The 23,208-nt window shown below is 40.6% G+C and overlaps 1 protein-coding gene across 1 annotated transcript in view; it reads left to right on the forward strand.

Annotated features, from left to right (window-relative positions):
* The first annotated feature begins 2,392 nt into the window (after window positions 1-2,392).
* The window catches only part of LPL (lipoprotein lipase), a 122,026-nt gene continuing 101,210 nt past the window's right edge, over window positions 2,393-23,208 (forward strand). Inside the window, exon 1 of the mRNA XM_049630078.1 lies at window positions 2,393-2,543. Coding sequence (XP_049486035.1) covers window positions 2,393-2,543 — 151 coding nt within the window. The remainder of the gene's footprint in view (window positions 2,544-23,208) is intronic.

Genomic DNA, 23,208 nt, shown 5'->3' on the forward strand with positions numbered 1-23,208 from the left:
AGACTGTGAACGAGGGACCCAGGATATGCTGGCTACCCTGGGGGCCTTAGGGTACCGGGCATCCACGAAGAAGTCTCAGATATGAGGGAGAGGGTAAGTTACCTGGGATATATTCTGGAGGGCGGACAGCAGCAGTTATCAGATGCCAGAAAAGAAACTGTCCTAAAGATCCCTACTCCCACCTCCCGAAGAGAAGTAAGGGAATTAGTAGGATCAGCCGGCTACTGCCGCCTCTAGGTTCCAGGTTTTGCTAAGATCGCCAGGCCCCTATATGAAGCTACCAAAGAGGGGAAAACATTGAAATGGGCTGAAAAAGAAGAAACTGCATTTAATCAGTTAAAAAAGGCCTTCCTAAGTGCCCCAGCCCTAAGTGCCCCAGCTACCAGACAGTACGAAGCGCTTCCACCTCTTTGTAGACGAACATAAGGGAATAGTAAAAGGGGTTCTAACCCAAGCCTTAGGCCCCTGGAACCAGCCAATGGCTTACCTGTCCAAGAAACTAGACCCAGTGGCTGCCGGCTGGCTGCCATGCTTAAGAATTATTGCGGCGACAGCACTCCTAGTCAAGGATGCAGACAAACTGACCCTAGGACAGGAGATCTGGATCAGGACACCACACGCCATTGAAGGGGTCCTGAAACAGCCTCCGGATAGATGGATAGCAATACACGTATGACTCATTACTAGAGCCTCCTACTCAACCCTCCACGAGTGCGGTTCCACCCCAGTGCAGCCCTCAATCCTGCAACCCTGCTGCCCGACCCTGACCTAGGTGCTCCACTACATGACAGTGCGGGAATCCTGGAACAAGTACATGTATTCCGGACAGACCTGACCGACTGGCCCCTCCCTGATGCCGAGGCTACTTGGTTCACTGATGGCAGCAGCTTTGTGCGAGACGGACACAAGTATGCGGGTGCAGCTGTGGTCACCGAAACGGACACTGTATGGGCGGAGGCTCTACCCTCCAGAACGTCAGCTCAGCGAGCAGAGCTCATAGCCCTCACTAAGGCGCTCACGCTGGAACCTGGAAAACGGCTTCACATCTACACAGACAGCCATTATGCATTTGCCACAGCTCATATTCATGGGGCAATTTATCAGGAGAGGGGGTTACTGACGGCAGAAGGACTATAAAAAATAAGCAGGAGATACTTAATCTGCTTATGGCCTTATGGCTTCCTGCCAAGGTAGCCATTATCCACTGCCAAGGGCACCAAAAAGCTGATAACCCAGTAGCTAGAGGTAATCGAAAGGCTGACCAGGCAGCCAAGGCAGTAGCCCTTACTTCAGTCTCCACCATGACCATACAACTACCGGACCCGGGAGACCCAGTTTTACCAGACCAGCCCAAATACTCCCAGGAGGAGTTACAGCAGATCAAGAAACTCCCCATGTCCCAGGAGATAAAGGGATGGTGGTATACACCTAACAAGGAGCTCGTGCTGCCAGACTGGCTTGGAGTCTCAATATTAGAGCACATGCATTGGTCTACTCCCATGGGGGGCCCAAAAATTAAAAGACTTAATCCAACATGCCAGAATCAAGATTCACCAACAGGACACCAAAATAGAGCAAGTTGTATCTGCCTGCAAGACCTGCCAACTCACCAACGCGAGAGCCACATCAAATAAAAAAGGAACCAGGCTCAGAGGCACCAGATCGGGAGCCCAATGGGAAGTCGACTTCACTGAAGTCAAACCAGGAAAGTATGGTTATAAATATCTTTTAGTATTTACAGACACCTTCTCTGGCTGGGTGGAGGCATACCCAACCAAGCATGAAACAGCTCAGACGGTGGCTAAGAAGCTACTAGAAGACATATTACCCAGGTATGGTTTTCCTGCCATGGTAGGATCAGACAATGGACCAGCTTTTATTTCAAAGGTAACACAGGCAGTAGCCAAGGCAGTGGGGGCAAACTGGAAATTACATTTTGCTTATAGGCCCCATAGCTCAGGACAGGTAGAAAGAATGAATAGAACCCTAAAAGAGACCCTTACCAAATTAACCATGGAGACTGGCGGGGACTGGGTGACTCTCCTACCGTATGCCCTTTACTGGGTTAGAAACACTCCTTATACTCTGGGTTTTACTCCCTATGAGATCATTTTTGGCAGGCCACCCCCTGTTATTCTCAGCCTTCGAGCTGAATTTATTGCTGAGTTTAAAGATCAAGAACTTTTTCTTTCCTTGAGTGGGCTCCAGAGGGTGCATGAGGACAATTGGCCGCACCTCCGTGCCATCTACAAGGCTGGCCCAACCCCGACACCTCATCAGTACAGGCCGGGAGACTGGGTCTACGTCAAGAGGCACCACTGAGAGACCATTGAGCCGCACTGGAAGGGACCTTACATCGTGGTGCTGACAATCCCCACCACTCTCAAAGTAGATGGCATCACGACCTGGGTCCATCACACCCACGTTCGGCCAGCAGACACCTCCTCGATCTGGAAGGACTTCGTCACTCAATGGGGCGTCAGTCGGGACCAACACAACCCGCTCAAGCTCAAGCTACAGAGCATTCAACCCACCTAATATTGGTAACTCTGTTAACTCTGCTTGTCAGTGCTCATGCTGCCGGGAGTCCCCACGCCCCCCAAAACATCACCTGGCAGATCATAGACACCAGCTCGGGGACAGTACTTAATCAGACCTCCCAGAGCCACCCCAGGGACACTTGCTTCCCAGAACTTTGTGTAAACCTCCAAACTCTGTTCCCCTTGTCACCATAAATGCAGCCGGTCCCATGATTGGGTCCCTAAGCTACATGACAAGGGGGGAATGAAAGGGCAGGCCTACGCCGGCCGACTCCATCTTATTCTGTGTCCTTCACCTTAACCATGCCTCCTCCCCTTGAGTAACCTCCCCCTCACCTGCCTAACAGGACTCCCACCCTTCCCCAGACAATAGGCTGAGACCACAGCCATTACCTCATCAACTGCCCCTAGGCCCCAATAAAACCTTTGTCCTTTTGAAACTCGCTCTCTCCCCAGTATCTCACCACTGCGTCGGTGCAGGTAGGGGATTGAGCTTGAGCTAGCTCGAATAAAGGCTCTTTTGCTTTTACATCAGACTCGGCTCCCTGGCGGTATTTGGGGATCACGAATTCTGGGCATAACATGGGAATGGACACATGGAGGGCCAAAGTTCTTCCTTTCCTATGAGAAAGGGATCAAGCAGAGAATAGAGTGACTAGTATAATCTATTTGAAGCTGGCTGTCTTCAGAATAAGAAACACCTCTGCACTGGGGAAAGGGAAAAACACCACTGCTTTTATCTTGAAACCAGTCATGAGGAAACCTTCATCTGGAATTCAAATGAGAATGGGAAACAACTGAAAAGATACTGTATGGCTCAGTGTTTTTTTTTGTTGTTGTTGCAGAAGAAGGACTGGTTTCCTCCTATATCCTCTGGGTCTGTCTAGAGACAAACATCCCATGCAGGGCCCCTCAAGTGTGCTAGGTTTCCTTATGTATGGATGATTCTAAAATATACTTGGTGTGAGGCCCCATAGTACAAAGTATCCCAATGTCCAGAGAACTTGACTCAAGCCCTCAGTTAAAATGAGCCTGAATTGGTCTTAAAATCTGGCCCCAAAAGCCTACGAGAGGAAACCTAGTTTGAATAAAAGACCAGAAGTGGACATGGATACACAGAGGCCCAAAGTTCTTTGTTACAGAGAATAGGATAAAGCAAAGAATAAATTGATTAGCATAATGTCAAGTGTAAGACACACCAATGGTTTGGGCCCAGGGAAATGTCCACTGACTATACCTGACGCTCCTACTGCAAGAAATGTTATTCAGAAGGTTGGTAAGCGTGGAAAGGAATTCTTCTGGCTATTGCCTTTTCTCCTGCCCTTTCCATCAAGTATAGATGCAACATTCCTTCAGTGATTACAGGTCATTCTCCCTGCAGATCTTCAAGTGTTTGGAAGCAAGCTCTGGTGCAGGAGTCTTTGCCTGGGCTCTTTCTGCACTGACCCATGTCTGGGAGTAAACTGCCCATCTGAGAGACTTCTGCATTTCAGAATGAAGGCAGCTCAATGAGCCCGGTGAGAGACACAATCAGGGTAAACATCCCTATGCCATCTGCAGCCCGTGAAGCACCATACTTTCAGTCAAAGGAGAGCAATTTCCTCTTTGGGATGCCAGAAACTGATTTCTCTTACTGTAGGCAGTGACAGGAACTCTCCATTAATCCCTGAGTGCTTTTGATGTGAGTGATGGCCCCGTTTCTCCTGAGTGTGACCCAAAACCTCCTTAGAAAATCTGTTAAGGGGGTGGGAACATATGGAGGGCCAGAGTTCTTTATTTTTGGAGAGATATAGGCTATAACTAAGGATGCGGTGCCTAGCTTCATTTCCCCCTTCTGCAGAACTGGGGCTGGTTCCATCCCACTCCCCTGTTCCTGCCTACATGCAAACATTTTGTGTTATGCCTTATGGTTTCCACTGCCCTATGTCTTTTGTGGCCAACAGTAAGGCTGAAAGGCAACCCCTATGGGTAGGCCCGTGTTGCCCAACTTTTCTCCACATTGGGAGGACATGGCCCAACTCCCCACCTGACAAGAGAGCACATGACACTTACATTCTGGCCCTGAGTCCCCCAGTGAATGCCTAGATAGAAAAAGTGCCAGGGGGATGGGAATAGAGACATCAATGGCTCAAGTGATTCCCTGCAGATGAGGACAGCATAATGTTGAGAGTGAAATGAGTAGCTAAGCTCCTTTTAGCCCCACAAGGGAGGCCAGCTCCCTCCCAGCTCTTCTGGACTTGACCTATGGGCAGAAATTCTGTTCTGCGCACCTTGCAATGCCGTAGGCCTCCCTTTGTCAATAGAGTTAGGAAAGGCAAGTCTCAAGGGACCCCCCCCCCCATGGGTCAACCTATCCCTGAGGAAGTTGAGCTCAACTAGATTGTGCAAAGGCGGAGATCTCTCTTGGACACTGGCGGTGATTGGCTCACAGGAAAGACCTAGTTTGGAAAAGGGAAAATATAGAAATGGATACATGGAGTGCCAAAGTTCTCCTTACCAATTGAGAGTGGAATAAATCTGAGAATGGAGTGACCAGCACACTCTTTTGGCAAGCTGGCTGTCTTGGGAATGAGAAACACCTCTTGGCTAGGGTGAAGGAATCCTCCCTTGGCTACCCTGGCAACCAGTTTTGCAATAATTCTTCCTTTGGGACTTCAGAAAGGGATGAGAAGCATCTGGCACTGAGTGGATTTCTTACCCTGACCTACAGGGGAGAGTACCCAGTGGTTTTGGTGTAATGGGTTTTGACACTTCTGGGTTTGGAATCAGGCTCTGTGGAAGTATCCCTTGAACAGTCAGTGACCTGGCCACTTCTGGAAACTAAATGCCCATCTGGGACCCATTTGCTTTTCCATATGAAGGTATCTCAAGCAGCCAGGGGAAGGAGGTAAGCTGGGTAACCATCAAAGCCAAGCCCATAAGGTCAGTCACAGGGAGTTAATCGTTATCTGGGCATATCAGAGACTGATTGCTCTAGGCTACCAGAGAAATGGATTGGGAGCTGGTCACCAAACCCTGGGAATTCGGGGTGTGAGGGAAAACCATACCACATTTCAATGTGACTCAAGACCTCCTTAGAAAAACAGCTAGGGGATCAGAATGGATACATGATGGGTCAATGATCTTCATTTCAGCAGAGAATAGGATAAACCTGAGCAGAAACTGACACACTCTGTTCCTCTTCTCCCCACAATTGACATAGCTTCCTCCCAATTCTCTGGCTTTGCCTATACACCAACATTTTGTCTGGCACCTTCAAGTACCCTATGTCTTTTTCTTGTCAAAATATTTCTAAAAGGAAAGTCCCAAGGGGCTTATTGCCAAACCTATGCCAGAGTCAGGATGACTTGGCCAAGATCCCCAATTATTTTTTTTTTTTTAATTTTTTTTTCAACGTTTTTTTATTTTTGGGACAGAGAGAGACAGAGCATGAATGGGGGAGGGGCAGAGAGAGAGGGAGACACAGAATCGGAAACAGGCTCCAGGCTCTGAGCCATCAGCCCAGAGCCTGACGCGGGGCTCGAACTCATGGACCGCAAGATCGTGACCTGGCTGAAGTCGGACGCTTAACCGACTGCGCCACCCAGGCGCCCCAAGATCCCCAATTAAAATGAGGTGACATTGCTCTTAGGTCTGGCCTTGAATTCCCCACAGCAGGGACTTACTGAAAAAAAGAGCAAGGGGATGGGAATGGATACCCAGAAAACCAAAGATCTTCATTTCCGATGAGAATGGGATAATTCTGGGAGTAAAGAGAATAGCACAATCTCCTGCCAAGCTCGCTGTTTTCTGAAAGAACAAACAGACGTGGGCCAGGTAAATGGGAATCACCCATCTGCTTCATGAGGGAGCAGAAGGAAAGCTGAGGGCCAAACACAAGCTAGCATTCCCTGACCAGCCCCAGGTAGGATATGTGTGGCATTCCTCAGGCACTCCTGGCTGCCCAAGGGCAAAGGAAATGACAGAAAACAAATGGTTAGAGTAATAGAGCCTCCATCAATTGACAAGTATCTTACTAATTTATAAGAAAAAGGCAGGGTTCTAATCTCCAGAGACCTATGGACTCAGGTTCCTAGAGCTCCAAAATCACCCTGCCCTCCATAGTGATGTGAGATACAAAAGGCCAAAAGGAAATGGCATATAAAACTGAATTTCCTGAGGTGCTTGTGTGGCTGAGTCTTTTAAGCCTCAAACTTGAACTCAGCTTACCATCTCACAGTTTCTGTGTTCCAGGAGCATAGGGGCTCTCTGCTGACAGCTCAGAGTCTGGAGCCTGCTCCAGATTCTGTGTCTCCCTCTCTCTCTGCCCCTCTCTGGGACGAAAATTCTCTCTTCTCTCTCTCTCCCTCCCCTCTCAAAAAATAAATATTTTTAAAAATTTAAAACTTATTTTCCTTCTCCCCTGCCACCCATTCACAAATACTTGAGGCTGGCAGAGTCAAAAGTTTCTGCAGGGACTCCCTTCTTTCTTAATGTTAATGTTTTGCTAGAGGGAAAAACCACTTACTTTGACAATAGCTATGCCTCCAGTAATCTGTGAGTTGTTAGCATATGAAAAGTCTCTTTGTAAACTTGGCATTTGACTTTACATTGCCAAAGCCCTTGGTATATAAACAGGCTTTCTTCACATTAATAATAATATTAATATTAACAACAATAAATCAGAAGAAACACTCTGAGGGCCAAAGTTGTTCACCTTTGGTGAAAATGGGATGAAGCTGTGACTAATGACATGTGCACCATTTCCAAAGCAAGCTTGCTGTCCTGAGAATAAGAAGGAAACACCTGGGGTCTTGGGATGAAAGGAAGCACCAGTCACAAGAACACTGCATCCTGACCTAGCTAGGGCAGGAAGGCTTCTGTCTCTTGCCTTACTCTTCCATTCCCTGGGTAGAGGCACTGGTGATCATTCTGCATGTTGGCTTCTTTGTGCTTGCTGGCGGCCATGTCTGTGGAATTGGGCTCTGGTCCCAGACTCCTTGAATGGACTCTCTGCCCTGACCATGTGGGGAAGAACAGTGGTCCTGCTCAAACGTTGATCTTCTCAGAAGGCAGGAACATCACAGGGGCCAGTGGGATCAGGGTAACCAACCTCCTCAAGCCCACAGAAGCCTGCCCAGCACAGAGGTCTCAGTAAAGGAGGGCAATACGTCCTTAGTAATTGCCATGTGTTAGCTGGCTGTAAAGGCTGGGCACTCTCTGAGTCAAAGCCACATGGTTCCTGACTCTGATCTCTGATCTCTCTGAGAAGAGAAGAATAGAGGGGGTGTGAAGGAGGGAGGGGAGTAGAGAGACAAAGAGAGAGATGGAAGAAACACAGGCAAAGTAAGAAGTGACAGAATTTGTGTCATGAAATCTTTCTCCTATAACTCCGGCTGTGTTACATTGGTTAGAAACCAGTCATTAACAGCTGAGTGGTTTCACAAGGAGTCAGTTTCCTGCCTGGACATGGATCACTGGCTGTGTCTGCTGCGGAAGTCTAGGAGAGCAGGCTCACCCCAGAACTGAGAGTGGTGGCTATATTTAGAAATGGCTGTAAGTGATGAACGTCCAGCCTCACTCATCATTAGAAAAGTGAACATAGGACAATGCATTTGGTGTAATTTCTCATCCACCAAACCGCAAAAATATTTCACCAGACTCATGAATCTAGACCCCTTGTTGGGCACTAGAGATAAGGGCACTCATGTTTCAGTAGTGAGAAGGGCCTCAGTTCTTTTACTGGAGAGTGATTGTTGCCATGATTTTAGCTTCCATCACCTTGATTCTGTGTGGAGGGATCTGCTTTTAGAAACCAAAGACAGTGGTTAGAGATTTGCACAAAGAATTTATGTAGCCATGTGTTGTCTCTGCTTTGACTCTGGGAGCCCTGCATGAGACACCTCTTCAGACAGAGAGGATCCTTTTCCTCTGGCAGCAGGACCATAAGACAGCCATTTAAAATGATGGTGTCAGACAGAATGCCTCACACTGTTGTCAAAACCCTTTAATGGACCATAACCAAGTGAGTGGGCTAAGACTTTTTTTCTTTTTAATTTAAATGTTAGTTAAATGTAGGCTGGTTTCAGAAGTAAAATTCAATGATTCATCACCTACATATAACACCCAGTGCTCATCACAAGTGCCCTCCTTAATACCCATCACTCATCTAGCCCATCTTTCACCCACTTCCCTACATCAACCCTCAGTTTGTTCTCTATTGTCTCCTTTTCTTCTCTTCCACACCGTCCCTTATGTTAAATTCCACATGTGAAATTGTATGATACTTGTCTTTCTCAGATGGACTCATTTTGCTTGGCATAAAACATTCTAGTTATATCCACATAGTTGCCAATGGCAAGACTCCATACTTTTTGATGGCTGTGTTATAGTCTCATGAAGATAAAAGGCTTTGGCACAGTGAAGGAAACATTCAACAAAACTCAAAGCAGCCTACGGAATTGTGGAACATATTTGCAAGTGACATATCTGATAAAGGTTTAGGATCCAAAATCTAGAAACGACTTAGCAAACTCTCCACATAGCACAGGTCACGTTTTGTCATGGTCACTAATAAAAGAGTGCTTGGAACAGAGCAAGGATATGGTTAAAGGTGATGGTTAAATGAATTCAAACAAAATGAATCTGTATTTGAGGTGGGTTAAGAGTGTCACAAGTACAGGCCCAGGATGGCATGCACAGAGTATTTCCCACTGAGCTTCCATTGCTAAACCTCCTTTATCTGTAAAATATTATCATCCTGAATTTTCTTCAATGCCTGCACAATTACTGCTAAATATTTCTGCATGCAAGGTAACAGGAGAAGGCCACATGAGGAGGATTCTCTGTGCTCTAGAGGACACTGTAACTTCCTCCAAGGTAGCTCTTAACCCACTGCAAGAGTGCCATAAGTCAGTTCTCATGTAAATCATCTAGTAAATTATTGGATAGGTCCTCATTTAATCGTCTTTCTTTTTCACAGTTTCTTTTCTTTTTTTTTTTTTTTTTTGTTTAATTCCAGTTAGTTAATATGCAGAGTTATATTACTTTCAATTCCATATATCACCCTGTGCTCATTATATTACTTTCAATTCCATGTATTACAATTCCATATATCACCCTGTGCTCATTATGACAAGTACATATCTTAATCCCCATCACCAACCACCAACCCCCCCATCAACCTCCTCTCTGATACTATCAGATTGTTCTCTATTAAGAGTATGTTTCTTGATTGTCTATTGTCTATTTTTTTCCCTTTGCTTGTTTGTTTCTTTAATTCCATATGATTAAAATTGTCATATGGTATTTGTCTTTTTCTGTCTGACTTATTTCACTAGCATCGTACTCTCTATCTCCATCCATGTCCTTGCAAATGGAAAGTTTTAATTCCTCCATATATATATACATACATATATATGTATATATATGACATCTTCATCTATTCATTGATTGATGGATACTTGGGTTGCTTCCATATCTTGGCTACTGCAAATAATGCTTTTATAAACATACCAGTGTCATGTATCCTTTTGAATCAACGTTCTTTTATTCCTTGGGTAAATACCCAGTAGTGCTACTGCTGGACCACAAGGTAGCTGGATTTTTAACTTTTAAAGGAACTTCTATATTGTTTTCCACAGTGGCCCCACCATTTTGCATTCCCAAGAACAGTTCTTTTTTCTCCACATTCTTGCCAAGACCTATTGCTTCTTGTGTTGTTGATATTTGCCATTCTGACAGTTGTTAGGTAGTATCTCATTGTGGTTTTGATTTGCATTTCCCAGAAGATAAGTGATGCTAAACATTTTTCACCTGTCTGTTGGCCATCTGCATATCTTCTTTGCACAAAAGTCTGTTCATGTCTTCTGCCCAGGTTTTAGTCAGATTATTTGCTTTGGGGGCCTTATTTTATATCAGTTCTTTATATATTTTGGATATTAGCCATTTATTAGATATGTCATTTGCAAATATCTTCTCCCATTTCAGAACTTGGTTTTTAGTGTTGTTGTTTCCTTCCATGAGCAGAAGCTTTTTATGTGATATAGTCCCGAGTTTATTTTTGTTTTTAGTTTCTCTTGCTTCAAGAGACATATTTTGAAACAAGTTGTGGCTGATGTCAAAGTTACTGTGTTCTGTTCTAGGATTTTTATGATTTCAGGTCTCACTTTTGGGTCTTTCATCCATTTTTATGAATCCATTTATTTATGTGTATAGTGTCAGGAAGTGGTTCTCTTTCATTCTTTTGCTTGATGCTATTCTATTGTCCCAACATTATTTTTTGAAGAGACTCTTTTCCATCAGATGTTCTTTCCTGCTTAAATTGAACATATATTTGTATGTGTGCATCTCTGTGTTTTCTATTCTGTTTTTTTTAAAACTTATTTAATTAAATTGATATTGATTAACAAAAAGTGTAGTATTGGTTTCGGGAGGAGAATCCAGTGATCCATCACTTACATATAACACACAGTGCTCATCTAAACAAATGAGCTCCTTAATGCCCATTGCCCATTTCGCCCATTCCCCCACCCAACACCCTTCCAGCAACCCTCAGTTTTTTTCTCTGTATTTAAGTCTCTTAAAAAATTATTTTTAAATGTTTCTTTACTTTTTGACAGAGAGAGAGAATGAGAATAGGGGAGGGGCAGATAGAGAGGGGAACACACAATCTGAAACAGACTTCAGGCTCTGAGTTATCAGCACAGATCTTGATGCAGGGCTTGAACTCACAGAACATGAGATCATGACCTGAGCTGAATTTGGACACTTAACCAACTAAGCTACCCAATTGCCTAAGAGGTTTTTATGGCTCTGTGTTTTTATCTTATGTTTTCCTTCCCTTCTCCTATGTTCATCTGTTGTGTTTCTTAACACATGAGTGAAATCATATGATATTTGTCTTTCTCTGGCTTACTTATTTAACTTAGCATAATACACTCTTGTTCCATCCATGGTGTTGCAAATGGCAAAATTTCATTTTTTTTCATCATTGAGTAGTATTCTATTGTATTTACACACCACATCTTCTTTATCCATTTATCAGTTGATGAATATTTGAGCTCTTTCCATACTTTGGCTATTGTTGATAGCACTGCTATAAACATTGGGGTGCATGTAGCTATGGAATCATCATTTTTTATCCTTTGGATAAATTAGTAGTTCAATTGCTGGGTCATAGGGTATTTGTATTTTTAATTTTTTGATGAACCTCCATACAGTTTTTCAGGGTGGCTGCACCAGTTTGCATTCCCACCAACTGTGCAAAGGAGTTCCTCTTTCTTTTCATCCTTGCCAACATCTTTTGTCTTCTGAGTTGTTAATTTTAGCCACTCTGACAAGTAGGTGAAAGGTGATATCTCATTGTGGTTTAGATTTGTATTTCCCTGATGATGAGAGATGTTGAGCATCTTTTCATGTGTCTGTTAGCCACCTGGATGTCTTTTTTGGAAAATGTATATTCGTGTCTTCTACCTATTTCTTCACTGGATTATTTGTTTTTTGGATGTTGAGTTTGATAAGTTCTTTATAGATTTTAGATACTAACCCTTTATCTGATATGCCATTTCCAAATATCTTCTCCCATTTTGTCAGTTGCCTTTTAGTTTTGTTGATTGTTTCCTTTGCTGTGCAGAAGTATTTTATCTTAATAAGGTCTCAATACTTCATTTTTGCTTTTATTTCCCTTGCCTCCAGAAACACGTCTAGTAAGAAGTTGCTGCAGCCAAGGTCAAGAAGGTTGCTGCCTGTTTTCTTCAGTAGGATGTTGATGGTTTACTGTCTCACATTTAAGTCTTTCATTCATTTTGAATTTTTTTTGTGTGTGGTATAAGAAAGTGGTCCAGTTTCATTCTTCTGTGTGTTGCTATCTAGTGTTCCCAGCATCATTTGCTGTAGACTGTCTTTTTTTTCCATTGGATACTCTTTCTTTCTCTGTCAAAGATAAGTTGGCCATATATTTGTGGCTCCATTTCTGGGTTCCTTATGTTGCGTTGATCTATGTGTCTGCTATTGTGCCAGTACCATACTGTATTGATGGTTACAGTTTTGTTATACAGCTTGAGGACAAGAATTGTAATGCCTCAAGCTTTGGTTTTCTTTTTCAATATTACTTTGGATATTTGGGGCCTTTTCTGGTTCCATACAAATTTTAGAATTGTTCTAGCTTTGTGAAGAATGCTTTTGTTATTTTAATGGGGATTGTATTGAATGTGTAGATTGCTTTGGATAGTATAGGCTTTTTCACAATATTTGTTCTTCCAATCCATGAGCGTGGAATGTCTTTCCATTTTTTTGTGCCTCCTTCAATTTCTTTCATAAGACTTTCTACAGTTTTCAGCAAGCAGTTCTTTTACCACTTTGGTTAGATTTATTCCTAGCTATCTTATGGTTTTTGGTGCAAATGTAAATAGGATCTATTCTTTGATTTCTCTTTTTGCTGCTTCATTATAGGTGTATATAAATGCAACCAATTTCTGTGCATTGATTTTATATCCCATAACTTTGTTGAATTCACATATCAGCTCTAGCAGTTATTTGGTAGAGTCTTTTGGGTTTTCCATGTACAGTATCATGTCTTCTGTGAAGAATGAAGGTTTGACTTTTACTTGGTGATTTGGATATTTTTTATTTCTTTTTTTGTCTGATTGCTGAGGCTAGGAATTCCAGTGCTATGTTGAACAACAGTGGCGAGAGTGGGCATCCCTGTCACATACCTGACATTATGGGGAAAGCTCTCAGTTTTTCCCAATTGAGGATATTAGCTGTTGGCCTTTTTAATATATGACTTTTACGATGTTGAGGTATTTTCCTTATATACCAATTTTCTTAAGTTTTTTTTATCAGGAAATGATGCTGTATTTTTGTCAAATTATTTTCCGCATCTATTGAAAGGATATATGGACCTTATCCTTTCTTTTATTAATGTGGTGTATCACATTGCTTGATTTGTGAATACTGAACTAGCCCTGCAGCCCAGGAATAAATTTAATTTGATCATTGTAAATAATTATTTGGACAATGTGTTTCATATTTGTCATTCTTTATTAAAGAATATTTTTAAGTGTTGCATGATTACCAGCAGTGACACTATTTTCTATTTCTTAGTGTGGGTTTTTTTCTTCCTAAGTCTTGTCTTCTGAACTCTTTCTTCACTTGTTTGTTTACATTAAATTGTCTATTTTTTCTCACAAGATATGAAAAACTCATACTGATTTGCTTTGAGAACATGGGCTGTTTTTAAACATTTATTTATTTTTTTATATTTTAGAGAAAGAGCCTGCATAAGCAGGGGAGATGTGCAGATGGAGAGAAAGAGAATCTTAAGCAGGCTCCATGCTCAGCATGGATCCCGATGCGGGGCTGGTTCCCACAGTCTTGGGATTATGACCTCAGCCAAAATCAATAGTCTGATGCTCAACTGACTAAGCCATCCTGGCACCCTGAAAATTGACTGTTTCTATATATTTTAGGCAACTACAAACATTCCTTCAGTGATTACACTAGACTGAAATTATCATATTATATAATACAGTAAATTTATCTTGATTTTTTTGTACAGCAGATATGAATTCCCTAACTTCTATTTTTCATAAATATCTGCATTCAAAGAAAACTAGCAGTTTTCACAAAGCCAGCTCATGTATTTATCTACTGAACCTGACAGTTCCTTAAAAAGTATCAAATTTTGGGGGTGCCGGGGTGACTTGGTTAAGCATCCAACTTCAGCTCAGGTCCTGATCTCATGGTTCGTGGGTTGAAGCCCCACATAGGGCTCTGTGCTGACAGCTCAGAGCCTGGAACCTGCTTCACATTCTCTGTCTCCCTCTCTCTCTGCCCCTTCCTCCTCACATTTTGTCTTTCTCTCACTCTCAAAAAATGAATAAACATTTAAAAAAGTATCAAATTTTGAAAGTACCACTGTGATTGGTTATGGTGATATGATTTGGAATCTAAACCTATACTAATTGCAAAAGGGTAAGATTAGATATTGAATTGATTTTACTTAAGGCCACCTCCACTAGGTCTACATGACATTAGAAATGAAATCTTAAAGCAACAGAAAGATTAATTTATTGAGCAGTAGTTCCTGAATACTACTCATGTATCAATGTCTTACCTATCAATGACTTATCAATGTTTTGTCCTACTTGGCACATAAAACTTGTTCACTCTTTCACCCTGTTCTCTTCCAGTTTGGCATTCATCTCTCCTCCTCTCACCCTGTAAACCTGTCTATTCATCCACTACCTGACAGCTTGTTCATATTCCCTCCTTTGCACCCAGTTACATCACTCTATCTTACGCACTCTTTCCTGTCTTTTGTCAACATTTTTTTTCTGGGACTTTTTTAATGTTTTTCTTTGTTTGTTTTATTCTTGTCCATTTTTTCTGTCCATTGGTAATAATATTGGTTGGTCTTTCTCTATGGGTTAAGGTTAGGGCTAGGCTTAGTTTTCTTTTCTTTTGCTATCTTTCTAAACAAATTGTGCACTCTCTCTTTTATCATGAATTCAGTAACATCTCTCTTCCCCCATTTAGAGAAATAACATTTATAGAGTACTGTGAAAATAGTTAAGTGCTATATAAATGAAAGTAGAGGTGCTTGAATGGCTTAGTTGGTTAAGCGTCTGACTCTTTGTTTCAGCTCAGGTCATGATCTATGGTTCCATGAGTTCAAGCCTCACATCCTGTCAGTGCAGAGCCTGCTTGGGATTCTCTTTCTCCCTCTCTCTCTGTCTCTCTTCTCTCAAGAAAGAAAGAAAGAAAGAAAGAAAATCACCACTGTATAAACAAATGGGCAAACAAAAAACTGAAACTTTTTTTTCTGATACTAAATGACTTGGTATTGGTCAGTGATGGAGCTACTTTTGCCTCAGTTTTAAAATGAAAAAATGTAGTGGATGAGACACAGGGTGAAATGAAACAGCTGTGATTAAAATTACAAAGAACAGAGAAATATGGAACAAAATCACACTACTGTCTCAGTTCTTCACAAATGAGTAATCTTAAACAAGCCTCTTTAAGTTTCTCAGGACTCAGTTCCTTTATCTGTAAAAAAGAGTTAGATAATATGCATGCCTGAAGCCAGAGCCCCTGGACCAGTAGTAACATTAAATCCCTGTCCGTTTTTAAGAATTGTAATTTTATTATATAGTTCTTACAATTCCTTAAATTGACACAGAGTAAAGAGCTTCTGGAGAGAAAGGGACTTGATAAAATTTTTACCTAGTGATTCAAGGATTATAGTATGAAAATATAATGGGATTCTGTACCATAAAGAAAATTGGGGGGAATTTAGCTTCATGACATGGTGATAAGAAATAGAACTTTGTGCTTTCTTAGACAATAATCCCATCATTGACTAAGACATTCTCATAAAATTTACCTTCTTCCAAAAGTGGGTCTGGTCCATAGAATAATTCAGCTTCTCCCATAGTCATTGAGTGGGATTACTAAGTCACTCCCTTAATATTATATTCATTCATTTATTCAAAAAGTATTTGTACTCATGCTATTTTAAGGTACTTTATTCACTTCTGATAATTTCTTGAGACATTAAAAAGGAGACAATATGGATTTGTTTTCCTTAGGAATAGGGACAACAGAGAAGGTTTTTAAATTTGACATTAAGAACCTTAAAAACTGTAAAGGGGGATAAGAAACAGCCCAAGTTTTCTACCATTAACATCTAATAGAGGTCTGCTCAGTCAGTATTTCCTTTCTTTCAACTTAGTTTTCTCAACAAAATTAAATATTAAAAAAAAAAAGTCTTGGTAATAACAGTACTATATATTATGTGGGTTAAAATAAAATTGACATGTAGTTTTTCCTTCAACATGTTTTTTTTAAAGTTTATTTATTTTTGAGAGAGAGAGAGGAGAGAGAGAAGGAGAGCAGGGGAGGGGCATAAAGAGTAGGAGAGAGACAATTCCAAGCAGGCTCTGCACTGTAAGAACAGAGCCCAACATGGGGCTCAAACTCAGAAACTGTGAAATCCTGACCCAAGCTGAAATCAAGAGTTGGATGCTCAATGGACTGAGCAACCCAAGTGCCCCTTTTTCAACATATGTTTAACAAACATCTACTCCTTGTGAGGTATAGGTTTATATGCTAGAGATATAACACTGAAGTAGGAGCCCGAATGACTCAGAAGCAGCTTATGGTCTGGTTATGGGGGAGACAAGCAATTAACCAATAAAGAAATAAGCTAACAAATAAGAAAAAGTTCAGAAAGTTGTGAGTGGGTGCAGATATCTTTAGCTACTTTAATTTAGGTGATTAAGTACATATTTTAGGATGAGATCTGAATGATAGAATGACAATCATAATGAGAATGAAAGAAAATGCATTCCAGGATTATTGAACTGATGGCATAAATGCACTAATGCACAACCAAGCCTGGAACCCATACAAGACTCTGTCCATATCTGGAGCAAACTCATGAAAGGTGAAAGTGGGGGGCGGATACCTGGGTAGCTCAGTCGGTTGAGCGTGTGACTTCAGCTCAGGTTATGATCTCATGGTTCATGGGTTCAGGTTCTGTGTTGGGCTCAGTGCTAACAGCTCAGAGCCTGGATACTGCTTCAGATTCTATGTCTCCCTCTTTATCTGCCCCTCCCCTGCTCACATTCTGTCTCTCTCTCATAAATAAATAAACATTAATTTTTTTAAAAAAAAGGTGAAAGTGGTAGGAGAAATTGGCAGGGAAGTAGGTAAGCCTTTTTGTTGCCAAATGTCTACCTCTTCAATTTTGCCTTGTTAGTCTCCACAATCAAGCAAATAAGCAGACAATATGAAAAAAGCTTTTTCATGGCCCAAGATACAGACACTTTAAGTGGTTGAGTTGGAGAAAATAACATGCAACACAGACTGGCTTTCTAAAGCTTACAGTACACAGTAGTGATCTCAGATCATAGTCCTGATTTTCTCTCATAGCTCTCTTCCTTCTTCTAGAATGTATAACAAACCTCAGAAAATTCAAACACAGCCCTATGAGAGTTTTTGGAGTTGTATTTCAACAAAACTGTTGAACAGCAATTCATTATCTTTAGAATATAAATATCATCTTCAGACTTATGAATAAATATTTCTTTTGATCTAGCTCTTTCTAGAAAAATTTACATTCTGGTCCTTTTGAAGGAAATTTAGAAAGTATTAACTACACAAAATCAAAGCAAAGTGTTTGGAATCTTACTGATTTTAAATAATGGCATGAAAACCTTAGCAGAACCCTTATTAAAAAAACAAAACTTTCTTAGGGGTGCCCGTGTGCCTCAGTCAATTAAGTGTCCTACTTTGGTTCAGGTCATAATCTTGTGGTTCACAGGTTTGAGCTCCACATCAAGTTCTCTGCTGTCAGCACAGAGGCTCTTTGGATTCTCTGTCCCTCTCTCTCTCCCTCTCCCCCACTTGCTCTGTCTTTCAAAACTAAATAAACGTTTTAAAAAATAATTCATTAAAAACTTTTCTAAAAAACAAAAAAATAGACTCAATTTGAAAATTAATTACTATTGTTTTGGAAATCGTTTCTGATTAGTAAACTTATATTATGTTTACATAATTATACATAATTATATTATGTATATTAGTAAACTTATATTATGGAGTGTAGCACTTATTTTATTTTATAAAAAAATTTTTAATGTTTTTTTTATTTTAATTTTGAGAGAGAGAGAGAGAGACAGAGTGCGAGTGGGGGAGGGGCAGAGAGAGAGGGAGACACAGAATCTGAAGCAGGCTCCAGGCTCTGAGTGGTCAGCACAGAGCCCGATGTGGGGCTCAAACTCACGGACCATGAGATCATGACCTAAGGTGAAGTCATATGTTTAATGACTGAGCCATCCAGGTGCCCCTGGAGTGTAGCATTTATTAGGCTTAATTTCCTATCAAGGATCAAAGTTGTCCTTGAGAGGGGTGGGTTTTCTCTAAAACTCAAATTAATCAAAAAGAAGGGGGAGATAGATTATTGTTTATGAATAAAGAAGAATGGTGGATGACTTACTTAAAAAATTGTGATGGTTTTGGGGCACACAGGTGGCTCAGTCAGGTAAACATCTGACTTCTTCTCAGGTCACGATCTCATTGCGAGTTCCAGCTGCAGGTAGGGCTCTGCTCAGAGCCTGGAGCCTGCTTCAGAGCCTGGAGCCAGCCTCAGAGTCTCCCTGTCTCTCTCTGTCCTTCCGCTGCTCATGCTCTATCTCTGTCTCTGTCTCTCTGAAAAATAAACATTGAAAAAATTTTTTTTAATTATCGTGGTTTTACTTTCTTATTATAGTTTTGGGGTATGTATGTGCCCACGCAAGAAGACAATAGACATGCAGATGCAAAATATTATGAAAAAATGAAATACCTTGATATATTATCATAGTTACAAACAGAGAGGGAGGGAGGCAAACCACAAGATACTCTTAAATACAGAAAAAAAACTGAGGGTGTATGTGGGGGTGGGGTGATGGGGAAATGGGTGATGGGCATTGAGTAGGGCACTTGCTGGGATAAGAACTGGATGTTGTGTGTAAGCTAATTTGACAATAAATTATATTTTTAAAAAGTCCCAAGCCCCAGACCTGCTGAGTCAGAATCTGTATTTCAATGAGGCTTCTAAATGATTTATATTCACATTGAAGTTTAGAAGGACTTATCTAAAATGTACTTGGGCATTGAGTTCAAAGGTTGGGAGTTCCTGGCTATCTGAAGGAACAAGTCCTGTATGGGTCACATGATGAAAGGTTTCCAGCAGATTCAAGGAAGCCAGCTTGTGCACGTGTGTGTGTGTGTGTGTATAGATATAGTTTTTACCATTAACATCAATGACCTCAGAGCTTCCTCCTGGTGCTACACCTGGAATGGTTCTACTGTGCAAAATTAAGAATGTGATTTTCACGAACAACAAAGAGCCAAATATGCTTCCTGTGATAAAGGAAAAATCAGTGACAAATGAACTCAAAGGAAAAATGGTCTTCATTCTTTAAAGACTCATTATGTGAGAGAAGTTGGACAAGTGTACTAAGGTCATTATGATCTATGAGTAGAATTCACTGAAAGGCCAAAAAATAGTTAAGCAATCATTAATGTCCACTAATGCAATAAACTTCTTTGATAAATCCTAAGTTTCTCATTAATGGAAGAATTCTAATTGAGGTTTGATGACTGTCAGGATATATAGTTTTAGTAACAATCCCAGGAAATAAGTAATATTATTAATATTTCCATTGATAAATGAGAAAACCAAGCTTACAAAGATTGAGAATCCTACTTTTAAGCTACAGGATTAAGAAATCAGTGGTTGTCAGGAGACTAGCAGTGGGGAAAGGTGTTGATTACAGAAGGATATGAGAGACATTTTGAGGGTGATGTAACCATTCTGTATCAAGATGGTTACATAGTTGAATGCATTTATCTATTCATGAAGAAGGGTAAATTGTAGAATGTATTTCTTAATAAAACTGTTTTTTTTTAATTTTGCCTTTGATCATACAGCTAGTTAAATACTTTTCTGTGAGCTGAGATGTTTATAAGTTTGTATTCTAAGGTTATTTTCTCCTTGCCTGAGACCTCTCTTTTGAGTCAGGTGCCACATTTGCAACAGTGTCATCTGGTCTAGGCCCAAAGTCTTTGTGGCTAGTATCATACATGGATGCCAAAGTCATAATATCTATCACATTGTACTGTATCTGTCACTGGGTTCATCTCTGTAATTCACCTTTTTATTTATGGCTTCCAAACTTGCTGCAGCTTTATTAACTTGAAAAATGAGATATTTTACTTATCTCTATAATTATAATTATCTTTGTAATTCTAGTGTCTTTCACAGTAGCTGACTGAGGAAAAATGAGTCTTTTCCTCAACAAATAACATCAGGAAAATTGATATTTGGATTCAGCATAAGGAAACATTTTAAATAGTCACTCCTGCTCAGAATGGACCATAGGAATTTTAGGATGGCTTGTTCTAGTTTCGAGAAGAATGCTGGTGCAATTTTGATTGGGATTGCATTGAATGTGTAGATAGCTTTGGGTAGTATTGACATTTTGACAATATTTATTCTTCCAATCCATGAGCAGGGAATGTCTTTCCATTTCTTTATATCTTCTTCAATTTCCTTCATAAGCTTTCTATAGTTTTCAGCATACAGATCTTTTACATCTTTGGTTAGGTTTATTCCTAGGTATTTTATGCTTCTTGGTGCAATAGTGAATGGGATCAGTTTCTTTATTTGTCTTTCTCTTGCTTCACTGTTAGTGTATAAGAATGCAACTGATTTCTGTACATTGATTTTGTATCCTGCAACTTGGCTGAATTCATGTATCAGTTCTAGCAGACTTTTGGTGGAGTCTATCGGATTTTCCATGTATAATATCATGTCATCTGCAAAAAGCGAAAGCTTGACTTCATCTTTGCCAATTTGGATGCCTTTGATTTCCTTTTGTTGTCTGATTGCTGATGCTAGAACTTCCAGCACTATATTAAACAACAGCAGTGACAGTGGGCATCCCTGTCGTGTTCCTGATCTCAGGGAAAAAGCTCTCAGTTTTTCCCCGTTGAGGATGATGTTAGCTGTGGGCTTTTCATAAATGGCCTTTATGATCTTTAAGTATGTTCCTTCTATCCCGACTTTCTCAAGGGTTTTTATTAAGAAAGGGTGCTGGATTTTGTCAAAGGCCTTTTCTGCATCGATTGACAGGATCATATGGTTCTTCTCTTTTTTTTTGTTAATGTGATGTATCACGTTGATCGATTTGCGAATGTTGAACCAGCCCTGCATCCCAGGAATGAATCCCACTTGATCATGGTGAATAATTCTTTTTATATGCTGTTGAATTCGATTTGCTAGTATCTTATTAAGAATTTTTGCATCCATATTCATCAGGGATATTGGTCTGTAGTTCTCTTTTTTTTACTGGGTCTCTGTCTGGTTTAGGAATCAAAGTAATACTGGCTTCATAGAATGAGTCTGGAAGTTTTCCTTCCCTTTCTATTTCTTGGAATAGCTTGAGAAGGATAGGTATTACTTCTGCTTTAAACGTCTGGTAGAACTCCCCTGGGTAGCCATCTGGTCCTGGACTCTTATTTGTTGGGAGATTTTTGATGACTGATTCAATTTCTTCACTGGTTATGGGTCTGCTCAAGCTTTCTATTTCCTCCTGATTGAGTTTTGGAAGAGTGTGGGTGTTTAGGAATTTGTCCATTTCTTCCAGGTTGTTAAATTTGTTAGCATATAATTTTTCATAGTATTCCCTGATAATTGTTTGTATCTCTGAGGGATTGGTTGTACTATTTCCATTTTCATTCATGATTTTATCTATTTGGGCCATCTCCCTTTTCTTTTTGAGAAGACTGTCAATTTTGTTTATTTTTTCAAAAAAACAACTCTTGGTTTCGTTGATTTGCTCTACCGTTTTTTTAGATTCTATATTTTTTATTTCTGCTCTGATCTTTATGATTTCTCTTCTTCTGCTGGGTTTAGGCTGCCTTTGCTGTTCTGCTTCTATTTCCTTTAGGTGTGCTGTTAGATTTTGTATTTGGGATTTTTCTTGTTTCTTGAGATAGGCCTGGATTGCGATGTATTTTCCTCTCAGGACTGCCTTCGCTGCATCCCAAAGTGTTTGGGTTGTTGTATTTTCATTTTCGTTTGTTTCCATATATTTTTTACTTTCTTCTCTAATTGCCTGGTGGACCCACTCATTCTTTAGTAAGGTGTTCTTTAACCTCCATGGTTTCGGAGGTTTTCCAGACTTTTTCCTGTGGTTGATTTCAAGCTTCATAGCATTGTGGTCTGAAAGTATGCATGGTATAATTTCAATTCTTGTAAACTTATGAAGGGCTGTTTTGTGACCCAGTATATGATCTATCTTGGAGAATGTTCCATGTGCACTCGAGAAGAAAGTATATTCTGTTGCTTTGGGATGCAGAGTTCTAAATATATCTGTCAAGTCCATCTGATCCAATGTATCATTCAGGGCCCTTGTTTCTTTATTGACCATGTGTCTAGATGATCTATCATTTCTGTAAGTGGAGTGTTAAAGTCCCCTGCAATTACCACATTCTTATCAATAAGGTTGCTTATGTTTGTGAGTAATTGTTTTATATATTTGGGGGCTCTGGTTTTCGGCGCATAGACATTTATAATAGTTAGCTCTTCTTGATGGATAGACCCTGTAATTATCATATAATGCCCTTCTTCATCTCTTGTTACAGCCTTTAATTTAAAGTCTAGTTTGTCTGATATAAGTATGGCTACTCCAGCTTTCTTTTGGCTTCCAATAGCATGATAAATAGTTCTCCATCCCCTCACTCTCAATCTAAAGGTATCCTCAGGTCTAAAATGAGTCTCTTGTAGACAGCAAATAGATGGGTCTTGTTTTTTTATCCATTCTGATACCCTATGTCTTTTGGTTGGTGCATTTAATCCATTTACATTCAGTGTTATAGAAAGATACGGGTTTAGAGTCATTGGGATATCTGTAAGTTTCATGCTTGTAGTGATGTCTCTGGTACTTTGTCTCACAGGATCCCCCTTAGGATCTCTTGTAGGGCTGGTTTAGTGGTGACAAATTCTTTCAGTTTTTGTTTGGAAAGATCTTTATCTCTCCTTCTATTCTAAATGACAGATTTGCTGGATAAAGGATTCTCGGCTGCATATTTTTTGTGTTCAGAACACTGAAGGTCTCGTGCCAGTCCTTTCTGG

Source organism: Panthera uncia, chromosome B1, assembly GCF_023721935.1.
Source record: "Panthera uncia isolate 11264 chromosome B1, Puncia_PCG_1.0, whole genome shotgun sequence".
NCBI lineage: Eukaryota > Metazoa > Chordata > Mammalia > Carnivora > Felidae > Panthera > Panthera uncia.